The 13,718-nt window shown below is 38.3% G+C and overlaps 3 protein-coding genes across 4 annotated transcripts in view; 2 read left to right on the top strand and 1 right to left on the bottom strand.

The window, feature by feature from the left end:
• The window catches only part of LOC125236742 (rabankyrin-5), a 65,728-nt gene extending 56,825 nt beyond the window's left edge, over positions 1-8,903 (top strand). Inside the window, 11 exon segments of the mRNA XM_048143662.1 lie at positions 39-201; positions 1,022-1,098; positions 1,431-1,599; positions 2,209-2,445; positions 3,019-3,126; positions 3,596-3,708; positions 4,629-4,828; positions 5,380-5,492; positions 5,888-6,010; positions 6,361-6,485; positions 6,629-8,903. Of these exon segments, the coding sequence (XP_047999619.1) occupies positions 39-201; positions 1,022-1,098; positions 1,431-1,599; positions 2,209-2,445; positions 3,019-3,126; positions 3,596-3,708; positions 4,629-4,828; positions 5,380-5,492; positions 5,888-6,010; positions 6,361-6,485; positions 6,629-6,758 (1,558 nt within the window). The 3' untranslated portion in view covers positions 6,759-8,903.
• A 36-nt stretch (positions 8,904-8,939) lies between these two features.
• Positions 8,940-10,490, bottom strand: LOC125236265 (cytochrome b-c1 complex subunit 6, mitochondrial-like). Its single transcript, XM_048142977.1, has 3 exons — positions 10,425-10,490; positions 10,205-10,290; positions 8,940-9,298 (listed from the first exon to the last, which is right to left on the bottom strand). Exons 2-3 carry the CDS (start codon positions 10,283-10,285, stop codon positions 9,125-9,127), a joined length of 255 nt encoding a protein of 84 aa, XP_047998934.1. The 5' UTR covers positions 10,286-10,290; positions 10,425-10,490; the 3' UTR covers positions 8,940-9,124.
• A 516-nt stretch (positions 10,491-11,006) lies between these two features.
• The window catches only part of LOC125236370 (histone-lysine N-methyltransferase SETD1-like), a 44,151-nt gene continuing 41,439 nt past the window's right edge, over positions 11,007-13,718 (top strand). For both annotated transcript variants that reach the window (XM_048143153.1, XM_048143152.1), the window contains exons 1-2: positions 11,007-11,214; positions 11,381-11,617. In XM_048143153.1, coding sequence (XP_047999110.1) covers positions 11,382-11,617 — 236 coding nt within the window. In that variant the 5' untranslated portion in view covers positions 11,007-11,214; position 11,381. The remainder of the gene's footprint in view (positions 11,215-11,380; positions 11,618-13,718) is intronic.

Genomic DNA, 13,718 nt, shown 5'->3' with positions numbered 1-13,718 from the left:
TAAAATTGTAAATATTCTAATATAAAATGTGTTCACAGAACGGAAGCCGGCGAAACGCCTCTACAGCTCGCCATCCATTGCCGCCTCGGGCTCGTGGTGGAAGCGCTGTGCGTGCGAGGCGTCGACATGAGCCGCCTCGATGCCAACGGAGTGCCGCCTCTGTGGGCAGCCCTGGATTCCGGGCAGGAAGAAGTTGCCAGTGTAAGTTCAATCTTTTTTCATCACATTTGTTGTTTAAAGGTCTCATTGCGTCTACGTGTACTGAAGCATAATGTACTATTTTATTCCCAAGGTTTTGCATTTATTTCGTAAATTTAACTCAGATAAATCGTAATAATTTACAATCTGACAATATGTTCTCGACTCGCGCTTGACCGCGTGCCAGCGCGAGGCGCCCACCGTTGCCTAGCAACGGAGAGTACAACAGATCAAAATTAATGAATGAATGATAAATAAGTAAAAATTTAGTTCAATTACATGATTTATATGCTTTTTTGAACATTGCATTTAATTTATATGCAGGATTTTCGTGTTTCTTTTCGTTCAAAAAGTGTTTGTTATCAAAAATAATGGAATTTAATGTGAATAATCTGATATAGATGAAGATACACTACTGGTCTTTGCGTTGAAGGTTTTGCCGTATGATTTTTTTTTTATTTTTCTCTCAAATGTGATGAAAAACATTGTGTGTAACTCAGGAGGTAAGGATATTAAATACTATATCACGACACTCGTATTTAATGACCCCCTTACCTCCCTTGTTGCACAATGTACTATTTTAAGTTCGCTTTGGAACGAACTTCAATCGCCTGATCTCGTTCACCGCGCTGACATTACGCTCAGCCTCTAAGGGCAGCTCCTTGGATCTGGACATAAATAAGTTGAACCATAAAGACTTCTAATAAGGTAATATGTTACTATAACTTCGTGGCCACGACTGCAATCGCTTGTTTTTATGTATGCCTTCGTATTAACCTTATGAGTTTACAATAAAGTTAATTACCTTATTGTTTTTTCTTAGATTCTCGTACGAAATGGCGCTGATGCTGACTGTTGGGGACCAGGGCCTGATGGCTGCTTGCAAACGCTACTACACAAGTAAGACCGATTTCATCTAGGTACATGTGTTTAGTACATACTAACTGCAGAGTTATGTTACCATTTATATAAAGGTGCTAAGCAAATGTTGCAGACACAAAGTGAAATTAAAGGACTCGTTTAACGACCGGTCTGGCTCAGTCGGTAGTGACCCTGCCTGCTAAGCCGCGGACCTGGGTTCGAATCCCGGTAAGTATGTGTATATATCGTCGCTTAGCACCCATAGTACAAGCTTTGCTTAGTTCGGGGCTAAGTTGATCTGTGTAAAGTGTTCCCAATATTTTTTTTAATTATTTGTTTGGCAAAAATATAGATCATCAACGGTTTTCCAGAGCTATCGATGAAAACAAGGAAAACCTAGCGACGTTCCTGATCCGCTCGGGTTGTGACGTGGAGTCGTCTCGCCGCGCCGGCGCCGCGGGTGAAGGCGCTGATGTGGCTAATGAAAAGCAGTCGCCGCTGCATCTGTGCTGCACCTGGGGGCTCACTGATGTTATACAGGTAACTAGAATCTATGTACCGACGCTCTTTTCCCGACACGCTTACTTTGAACGCCAATAGCCGTAGTCTACACAAAACGATCAGCCACGCTGGCTAAAGGAGACAATTCCCTCACGCGTCATATTGCCTAGCGACGCTTCTGTCTTTGTGTGGTAATGCTCATAACTATAGACTGTCAACCAAATCTTGGGACTAAAAAAAGGCGGAAAAATTGAAAAATTAAGGACTCACGGCCTATTGTCTTCATAAAAAAGCACCCCTTTTATGAAGACAATTGGCCGTGCTTTTTTTAGTCCCAAGATTTGGTTGACAGTAAATGAGCATTGTCGCTAGTCGCTAGGCAATATGACGCGTGAGGGAATTTTCCTAAACCTTGGTGTTGGTGGAATCATCGACGAGCCACAACTCCTAAAAGTTATTGAAAATATAAGAGCGAAGGTTCAATTTCAACTTCGCGCCATTTTTAGGTCCAAGATTTAGTTGACCGTCTATTTTTAGGGCGCTGTCAGATCCTTAATGATGATTAGTGATTACTTGGGTGTCAAGCCACCATATTATACTGCGCCTAGTGTTTGTTAGGTTCTAATTACACATCTTGTTTATTGACAGACTCTACTAGAACACGGCGCCAACATTAATTCCAAGGACGCGGAAGGCAAGACGCCCCTCCACATCGCGATCGAGAACCAGCACGAGGGCATCATCTCTCTCCTTCTCTCGCAGCCGGGTATAGACTTGTCGGCGAGGGACAACAAGGGCGTGTCGCCGTTCGCGGCCGCGCTCACCGCTAGGAATAATAAGGCTGCGCAGGCTATACTTACTAAGAATCCGTCCGCGGCTGAACAGGTATGGAAATATGTTTATTATGTTTAACTATTAGTGCACTTTACGATAAAATTAATAATTATGAATTTTGGTCTTATTCTAAGGTTTTATTTTACATTTCATTTCTGACACCATAATTAAAAAAACAATTTCGATTCGTCATTTCTTCTAATAAAAAGGCCTTCCACTTGTAGCTTCAAAGTATGAACCAGAAATTGCCCTATAATATGCCTTGGTAACATATCTAGATGTAGATATTTTAAGATAGGCAGCAAAGATTTCTAACATCCGTATAGCTTCTAAGAAAAAAACGGTTCAAAACTTACAGAAAAAGGTGCGGTGATATCGAACTTTGTTTCTAGGTGATATTAAATTTTTCATCATTGCTTTCTGAACTATAAAAATCCTATTCATTCTATTTCGATTTATTTGCACTTTTAGGACTACACAGTCTTTCTCAAATCGGGCCATATCTGTCAGTTACATAAACCTCCAGATAAATGAACAACCTAAAACTAACAACTGTTGTCTGTTACACGCTCGCATGGTAAAATTACAGTAACCTATAGAAACTAATCAGCTTCATGTGAACAGGTGGACAAGAAAGGGCGGAATTTCCTCCATGTGGCCATACAGAAGTGCGACATGGAGAGCGTAATGTTCCTGCTTTCCGTCGAAGTGGACGTCAACTCGCGCATACAGGTAAAGTGGATTCATCTTTACTTGTCCTATCATGTAAACAAACACTGCTGGAAAACATTATCTCACTTTTCTCTGGAATTACACATTGATAATCACTTAAAATCTTATTATATATTTAAAGAAATTCACAAAGTATTCAAAAAACCACTGAAAAATATCATTTCTAAAAAGATTTTCATCAATAATTGCAATTGCGAACGGATGACATCCAAAATTCCTGACATTACGAGTCTACATTGTCTATGAATCGTAATGTTGAGACGTGCAACCATATAGAAATTGCTTATCTTACTTTCTAATGCGACACGAAGTCTTTGTACATACTGATTTGATAGAGTGTGGGATAAAAATAAAAATGTCACACAAGTCTAGTTCCTTTACGAATTTCAGAAGAACGAATGCATGCTTAGTTACTATAGTGTGCAGAACATAAAGTGAACTAAAAATAATAAAAAAATATTCGTAACAGGACAGCAGCACGCTAGCGCCGCCCTTGCACCTGGCGGCCGCGGTGGGCAACGAAGTGCTGCTTCGAAGTCTGTTGCTAGCTGGCGCGAGGCCCAACGATCGGGATGCTCAGAAGTAAGTCACCTGCTCACAATACAATACGAGTCATGGGCTAGTTCAGAGGTCACTAATTAGAGATTAACAGGTTTTGAAATTGCAGCTTAAAAAAACTCAGGGTGAATTAAATAGGTGGGCTGTCCGGATCTGGACTACCTCCTTCATTTTGATAGTTGATACTTACCTTTGATACTCGTAGTTTATAGTAGACAATGACAGTTTTAGCTTTAATTTTTGTCTCAAGAGAATTTGGTTTTTCTGGTAGTTAGCAGCTACGGAAATAGTAAACATATTCTAGTTCTTTTTAGGGTTCCGTAGCCAACTAGGAACAGGAACCCTTATAGTTTCGCCATGTCTGTCTGTCCGTCCGTCCGTCCGCGGATAATCTCAGAAACCGTAAGCACTAGAAAACTGAAATTTGGTACCAATATGTATATCATTCACGCCAACAAAGTGCAAAAATAAAAAATGGATAAAAATGTTTTGTTAGGGTACCCCCCCTACATGTAAAGTGGGGGCTGATTTTTTTTTTTCATTCCAACCCCGACGTGTGATATATTGTTGGATAGGTATTTAAAAATGAGTAAGGGTTTACTAAGATCGTTTTTTGATAATATTAATATTTTCGGAAATAATCGCTCCTAAAGGAAAAAAAAAGTGCGTCCCCCCCCCCTCTAACTTTTGAACCATATGTTTAAAAAATATGAAAAAATTCACAAAAGTAGAACTTTATAAAAGACTTTCTAGGAAAATTGTTTTGAACTTGATAGGTTCAGTAGTTTTTGAAAAAATTACGGAAAACTACGGAACTCTACACTGAGCGTGGCCCGACACGCTCTTGGCCGGTTTTTTCTACTTTTTGATTATTCCTTCTTTTGTTTCTGATTTTCCGGTCAACCCCTTTGTTACGAGCATTAACCATACCACCCCTTGCACAGACGCACGGCTCTCCACGTGGCCGCCAGCGCCGGTCACGCCAACATCGTCTCGGCTCTTCTGAGCGGCGGCGCCGAGTGCGGCGCGGTCGACGCGGCCGGCGACAACGCGTTACATGTCTGTGCCCGTGAAGGTCATGCGGCCGCCGCACGCGCGCTGCTCGCCGACTCTGATGTTGATGCGGCTGCTGTTAACCTCAAGGGTGAGTCACGTGACCTTACAGCGACATCGAGTCCTTTGTGGTGGTGCCTCGTGCGGCGCTGTCGGCGACAACGTGTTAGTGCGTTTTCACATTACCCGATCCGATATCGGATGTCAGACCGACATCCCATACATTACAGGCGCCATCTTGGATTTTTTCCATTGAAATCCTTCCGACATCCGGTATCGGATAGGATAATGTGAAAACGGCCTTACATGTGTGCGCCTGTGAAGAACATGCGGCCGCCGCACGCGCGCAGCTCGCCGACTCTGATGTGGACGCGGCTGCTGTTAACCTCAAGTTGCTGAGCAGTGGTACCGAGTGCGGCAACCTTCTATGGTGACCTTACAAGACATTAACATCATATCATCTCTGCTGAGCGGCGGCAGAACTTGAGTCACATGCCACAAGTTATTACAAGATGCAGCACGCAATAGACCTTCAAGCCTAATCGATTCTGCTCGGGAAGGAGTCACCAGCAAAGAGATGATGATTACTACAACCTGACCAACTTCCGTACCTACATATGTTAAGATAATTTTGTATTGCAGGTCGCAACCCCTTGCACGAGTTGGCCTGGTGCAAGAAGGACAACGCCGCAGCGATCTGCGAAATATTCATTGAGCTGATGCCAGACTATCCCATCAACAGGACGGACTTGCAGGTACACCATGTCAAATATAAACCTAGTCTAGTCATTAGCGAGCTCACTCCATCGTAGGCCACGCCTTTGCCTTTGGGTAGTCTGTGGTCAAGAGTAAGCCCATTCATAATTTTAAAAAAAGGTTCTTTTCGATTAGACCGATTTTATGTAACTTGCAATGATACAGACGTGGCTAAAGACTTAAGTATAGAAACTTTGTTTATACGTGTCAAATCTTGGACTTTCTGGTTAATAACTAAGCTGAAAATGGTGTGATTCGGATGGAGGCAGAATGTGACCATAGGAACTCTGTGTGACAGTGGTCTCTATGTAGGTATACCTAGTCGTTGTGTGTGGAAACAAAAGTACAATCAACGAATAAAGTTTATACCTAACATGTTTTGTGTATCCCCCAGGGCAACACTCCGCTCCTGCTGGCGTATATGAACGGGCAGGCGGCGATGTGCAGGGTGCTGGTGCGCGCCGGCGCGTGTCTGGCTCAGGAGAATAAAGATGGCGTTTCTATATTTAATTATCAGGTCAGTCAAATCCGGTTATTTTCACTGAAAACTTCGGAGCCCATACTTCTTTCCCATTCAGTTGTCATTTTTGATCATTCATCACCTTTCGAACGTTACGATTACCATAGGTTGACTTGAGCTGTATCTAGTTACAGGCGTTATCGACATCTTTAACATTCAAAGGGTTAAAGTTGCTAGAACTATATTTTTCTGACAAATAAATTCAGACCTGTTCCACTGCGGGATTTGCGGGAACTATATACTACGGGACATCAACGTTTCTTGTTTAAGATCTGGAATTCTGGATTTCCGTTCCGACAAATAGCTAAAGGTTACATTTTACATTTAATGACTGGTTTATTCTCCAGGTGGCGACAAAGCAGCTGCTCCACCGGTTGCTAGACGCGCTGCCAGCGGAGGCGCCGTGGGCCGAGAGCGACCTGTGCCAAGAGTGCGGCACAAAGTTCACGCTCACCATGAGGAAGCACCACTGGTAACTTTATTTGACACGTTAGTGTATGGCCTAAATGGGCGTTCGGTCGGATCGACGTTATATTTTGTAACTTTGAGAAATAGGCCACTAGGGGTGAGATCAAATATCAGTAACATTATTTAATTCATTTATTTTTATTCCAGTCGTCACTGCGGCCGAATGCTGTGCAACAAATGTTCGAACCAAGACGTCCCCATACTGAAGTTCGGTATGAACAAACCGCAACGAGTGTGCGAGATATGCTTCAAAGTTCTCCAAGTGGGTGCCAGTTAGTGCCGCCATATTGGCAACAGTGGCGACGATATTGATTGCTAAGGCTTCTACAGACGGTGCAAAAAATCGCGTGCGATTTTATATAGTCAATCGGTCTAATGCTGCAATTCTGCTGCTTATCGGTGACGTTTGTAGAGGTCGTAAGACATAAAGCGTATGATTGGATTCCCACAAGTTTCATAGTCGAAATACCCTTTCTTAACCTTTATTGCTACGGATTCGCGTATGCAGCACTCGTATAAAAAATACACAGGCGCCATAAGTGTAGCGAAGTTATAAACGCAATATATCCACATTTTTACTACCTACACTTTAATGTGGTTTTATGTTAAAGTTGGCCGACGAAAATAATACAGTTCCCGATTTAATATTATAAAGTCCTAACTAGTGTATAAATTTTCATGGCTCGACTGACTCATTCACTTCATTTTAGAAGAGCAAATCTTTAATTGAACCTTATTACTTTTATACTGAGGTCAAACTTATCAACAACAGGACAGTAGCTGCTGTATTTAACTGTTTGGTTGAAATTTGAGTATCGAGTAGACAAGTACCTACTACTAATTTCGTACTGAAAAGTAGCAATACTATGTTTTGTGTGAAATACTGTCACAAAATGATTTAGATAGTGGTGAATGTAGTACTGCCAGTATTTTTTATCGATATAAGTGATATAATTTGTATTGCGTTGATACTACATTGGTACATTATGTGATATACATATATGTTTGCAAGTTTTGCAACAAATTATTATGTGGTCAAGAAATACTTTTCTTTTATTATTATTTTAGCATTTTCATCAGTGATACTCTTAAACTGTCAAGTTGTGTGGAATAGATTAAAAATATAAATAAAATAGTGCCTCATTGTTGGCAAATTGTGTTCCAAATGTAGATGGAACGCAATTTCACTATGCCAAAGTCTGATAGAGCGTGCTTATATTTTCGTTTAGATTTAAGTTCAAATTATTATACTTATAGGAATCAAAATTGTAACTTTGTATTTATGATGATATTGATAGTGGCATAAGATATGTAGTCAGTAATTTGACTTACGAAGCTCCAAAATGAACTTACCGATATAAACGTGAAGCATTTAGCATTGATACTTTGTATTGAGGCTACTGAACCTCACGAGCTTCACGCTAATTCGCTACCGTGTGAATGACTTACTTTTTATGGGTCTCGTTCATACAAGGTTATTAGTGCGAGCAAGATGCAAAGAAAGTAAAATTACGAAAAAGAAAATGTCTGTCAAACTCGTGGAAGCCGTATAGGTTAATGAAATGGAGCTCCCTTTATTGTGTACATGAAGTCAATATACAGATGTAGTGCGAAAAGGGTTTCCTTCGTATTTTTCCGGAAACGTTCGTATTTGTCATGCTAGTTCAGTCAATGTCACTACATCTTGTACTGAGACTGACTGAAATAGCATGACACGTTCGTACGTTTCCGTAATAACGAAAGCAAATCTTTTCGCACTATATCTGTACTGATTGATAGTATAATACGTAACATAAGGAACCTCTGGAAGATATATATGCATGGTTTGGTTTCACTTCTCTCCACTTATCGAACGTTGCGCCGTTAAAAACATTATTATTGTATACAAAGTCAATTTTTGATACATATTTTATTTACATTGTTAGTAATAAGATTTTGACACAATTAATTTTATTATTTCTAGACATTATATTGTTGTGTCCAATATTGAATGCTCTTATAATTTCTTTATATTTTAATGTCACTGATTAATTATCTACACATTCCAATTTTAGCATTTTGTGCAAGTAAAACTTGTATTTTTGGCAATTATATTCTTATGAACACAGTAGGATAAGATAAGGATAATAGGATTTTGTCAGAGGCTGTACTTTGCAATTACATATATCTTTGACCATACATTTATTTGGCGTCCGAATGCTTCAGGACAGCTGTTATTCTACACATTTAGCTAATAACAGCTTCTGTGAAGGTCAAAAATAGACACCTATATAGTAAATTTATTTATCTAAGCTATTGAATGTGTGCCATTCTTGAAACTTGCTTTGTTTAATTTTTATAGAGCTTCTTATATTTTATCGAATGAATTATTGTTTTCGTCCAAACTATTATTGCTGTAATAATAAAATTTTATATGCCTTAACTTGTCTTTCATTATTTTCATAAGTAAAACACAAAATATTTAACTGTGATTATTTATTTACAAATAAACAACATTAACTGTCAATTCTCCCACATTGAACATGTTAAAATAATTTACTAAAACTCTAACATCTGCACCAGCAAGACACCAAGGTATTGACAGAACATTCCTTGAAAATAAAATCTATTTGTTTTGCGATAGGGCAGAACTTATTTCTAGATTTACTTTAGCCTCTTGAAGAGGTCCTTGGTGACGCACTTGTCAAGGACGTGCAGGTAGTCAATGAGTTCCTCCTCACAGGTCTCTGTGGTCTTGGAGCGAGAGCTGACGCGATCTGTGCATTCTTGGTACTTGCCCCAGAGGTTCTGTGCATCTGGCTTTTGGGAGCAGGTCTCCTAGAAAGGTAAAATGTTTTATTTAGTGTCAATCATTACATGTTTTAGTTATAAAACACAAGAAAACATTTGGGTTATTATATTTCTTTGAGATTAGGCTAAGGGATGCCATATTAACACAAAAAAAAAACTGAGTTGCAGTTCATTTGTTTCAATTCGAACTTTAGAATAATGTAAAATCACCTCTATCTATGGTGTAAAACAATTAGTGTCGCTTAACTTCAAACCTGGGTAAATCCATTCTGCTTTAAAGTTGAATATATAAAAAACATAATATGATCTGAAAGATAATCAACCTTATAGCAGAACGATTTACCCAGTTTTGAAGTTAAGCGATCAATTATTGATTTGAATTAGAATGAATTTTCTTCTTATATAGTGGGTAAAATTAAACTCCAGGATGGCAGCCAGAATCCTTTACTGAGCATAGGATATATCTATTCAATTATAAAGTAACTGCTGCGGCAAGCATATTTAGCCTAGGTCATTCTTATTGTATGGGCACTAATGACTAGTTCTGTGTGCTACATATTTACCATAACGTGTATTTATACCCAGTGTAAACATTCTGCAATATCTTGTATACATATAGGCATTACAGGTTACAATAAAGTGTTGGTGATTGATTGATGAAATGGTGTACACTATCCTAATGTTAAAAAGTTACTAGAATCCTTCACTGCACTCCAGGTTTGCTATTATCCCAAAGACTTGAGATTTCATGCTGGCATCTGGTATGAATCTATATGCCCAGGACAGTTATCTTGAATATTAGATTCTCCTCCCAGACTAAATTGATTCAGGGTCTTTGAGGGACTAGTGGGGTGGTCATCAGGGTTAGGTTATGAACTTTTAGCAACAAGGGTTACAAAAAAGTATTTATGTTACAATGTCAGTGAACTGTACCCGCAATTCCTTCTGGGGATCGACCATTTCTTCTTCTTCACCCTCGTCGGCCTTAACCACAGGAATGATCTTCTCAGCCATTATGCCTAAAAATGAAAAAAACAGACGTATGACGCTACACTGAAGACACTAAACTAGCTGCACACTACACTGTCTCACCGTAATGATTGTTATGTGTTAATAAATGCACAAAATTACGAGAAAATACTCAAAAAATTACCTAAATCGATGATGCAACGAGTCTGCGAACCGATAGCAAGTAGAACAAATGTTACTAGAGTAAATATGGGTTTACTTCGGAATTATTGTTACGTTTTTCTGTTAGTACAGAGCGCCACATAAAAAATAAACAATGATGTGCATGGGATTTTAAAGCATGAATTAAATGTTTTATATAAAATAAACCATAAAATAATTTGCCTTATTTTATATTTCTTTACTTATGACATCTATATTTGAGTGCTGGCAAGAACTCTGTATGACAAGCATTGATGCCAACATCTCAAAACCAAAGAAACATCAAACATCTATCAATACCCAATTCTTGACTTTATGTTGAGGAAATAAAGATTTCATTTGAATGCAGCATTGATTTCGCATCTGTGGCTTGTTTTTAGTCAAATCACTATTTTTTAAACAAAATCTTAGAATTTCAGGTTTATTAAATATAAAACTACTGTTATTTCGGTTACAAAACTATTATATGCATATAAAAATTCAAATTTACAGTTCCCCGATTTTTTTTCATATTTATTTATAACCGTATATACGCATACATACACATAGCTCCCAAGTGGCCGTCACCATGGAGAGAGCTTGCTGTAGAAAATTATTTTTTAATTCGATATTGTTACATTAGTTCAGTGAATATTGGGTTTTAACTACGTTCATTAAAAAAAGCAAGATTGGTTTTCAATAAGGCTAAGATGAGAGTACGTCACATTGTCCGCTTCGGACAAAAAACGAGAATTAATATATTTTTCTAACTTATTGTTTTTTCAACATTTCAGGTTTGTTTATTACAGTTATTCACATTTGTTCTTAATTATTGTCACTTGTTTCAGATCCTGCCTGCTTCAATCAGTTTTTGTTGGAAATTTTTGTGTATAATGAAGTAATTCTTGTGAAATGTTGAGGTTATGTTACATTAAACATAATTGTTATTTTATCTTTCAGGATGAATGGAGGAATGGAGCATAAAACTCCAGGGCACAATGCTGTGCTTCATAAAGCACCTAAAAACTATAAGTTGCTCATGGACCCATTTCTTATGAAAGGAGCAACAAAATTGTATAGATATGATGGAACTGTCCCTGGAGACACCACATATCCACCTGTACAGTGTCGAGATCCTCGCTCCCAGCTTTCAAGGATATGGAACAGATTAGATCCAGCTGATTTACCTGTTCCAAGGTATACAAATCTTTTCTTTCTTTTGCAACATCGGGGTAATAAGTCATTTCTAATGTACCAGCTGGTAACCACCAAAAGGAATCCATTTATAAGCATTTATCATAATTATTCTCTTTAGATTGCATTATTTGATATTTACAGTAATAATTTCAATTAGAAATGTGAAAATGGTTACTCTGATTAGTACCAAAATCTTGTTGGCTTTTAGGTGCTAAAACACTTACCAATTGATTGCTAATGCATGTTTATGGCATATCTAATATGTAAAGTTATAAATTATGAGCAAAACATGCATTAATAATGCATTTTTTTGTGAAAAAATAGTGATTTTGGTGGCTTTTTCTCCTTTGTTTTTATTATAGTTTCAGTGACAGTGCTACCAACCTAACCAATATTTTGACACTTGTCTATGGCGGGAATTTTTAAATGTGTGTTATAGTAGAACCTCATACAAGATATATAGCTTGGTCAACGAACGATCCTAGATGGAATGGCCGAAAGCAGAAAGTTTCACTACGGGATGTTGTTAGGGGTAGGCAGGAGACATACATACTAAAAGTCCTCGGACTTTGGACGTGAGCTCGAAGAGGGGGGGATGAAAAAAGGTCCCATTTTTTGGTTTTTTGCTCATATTTCAAAAACTTTGCGTCATACGAAATTTTGGTTTACTACACCTTGAAAGCTTATTAAATTCTCTATAACTTTGATCTAGAAACTTTTTTTCTATTCTCAACTATTATCTAGGTATGAGCTCCTAAAAACTGTTAATTTTTTAAAAATCGTTTCCCCCCCACTTTTTGCTTCATACATTGCTCCATATCTTGAAAAATATTTATCTTAGACAAAAGTTTTCTTGAAAAATCTTGTAGATCATTCAAATACCTTTCATAATATGTGTACATATGCTTCTGGGTCATGTACCGTTGAATAATTATACGACTTTAAAACAAAATGAAACAACAAATGTATGTGATAAACGTGTAAAATATGTATTTCATGAACATGATTGTATTACGATGCTGTATAAATGCATTCACACAACAGGTAACAATACAATTAGCTGTACATAAAGGCCTTCTCACACCCACATCTACCACTACTACAATCTGTAGTGCACCGGAAAAATATTAACTTCAGTATTTCTTCCGGAGCAGCTGGTACTTTGGTTTGCACAGGAATCAGTAAGTTGCTTTCGTTCCGCGCCCATCCCCATTCATCATCCTCCTTGCGTTATCCCGGCATTTTCCACGGCTCATGGGAGCCTGGGGTTCACTTTGACAACTAATCCCAAGATTTGGCGTAGGCACTAGTTTTACGAAAGCGACTGCCATCTGACTTTCCAACCCGAAGGGTAACTAGGACTCATTGGAATTAGTCCGGTTTCCTCACGATGTTTTCCTTCACCGGAAAGCGACTGGCAAATATCAAATGACATTTCGCACATAAGTTCAGAAAAAAGTCATTGGTACGAGCCGGGTTCGAACCCGCAACCTCCGGATCGAAAGTCAACGACACCCCCAGGATAGAGGAAGACACTGATGATAACGGCGGGGAGGATAATAGAATATATGGAAAACACACTGTTTTATAATCAATATTTATTGAACAAAAGTAGGTATAATATAGGTTTAACAATATTTAGACAACGAAATCTTTGTAACACAACCGGCGTTTTTCTTTCCAAAGCAAAACCTGCCATCAACAACTGTCAGTGTCACGCCTCTTCAAAAACCGCGGCAAAATCTATGACTCACTTGTCATTATTAAAAAAAAACCAAACTAAATGTGCGTTCGAAAATTCATATTACATTCCTATTGGCTAAAATATCGTTTATAATCCGTAATATCTAATATTCGGCCAACCTGACAAATCTAGGAGTTTGTCCCCAAACTCAGTCTGGTACAGCAGTTTACCCTACTTTATTTTGTCAAATATATCACAAGCCATATCATTATACATATTAAAAAAATATTACAAATTACTCAGAACCAATATGAACGAATTTGCTTCACCAAACTAAATTACATCATACATTCTCGCCCTTCGCTACACTTATCTCTAATGTAGTTATATAACTTAGTCCTTTTCAATCAGTCTATG

The sequence above is a fragment of the Leguminivora glycinivorella genome, chromosome 19 (genome assembly GCF_023078275.1).
Source record: "Leguminivora glycinivorella isolate SPB_JAAS2020 chromosome 19, LegGlyc_1.1, whole genome shotgun sequence".
Lineage (NCBI taxonomy): Eukaryota > Metazoa > Arthropoda > Insecta > Lepidoptera > Tortricidae > Leguminivora > Leguminivora glycinivorella.
The sequence above is the reverse complement of the archived record's forward strand: the minus strand, read 5'-3'. Positions and strand labels throughout refer to the sequence as shown.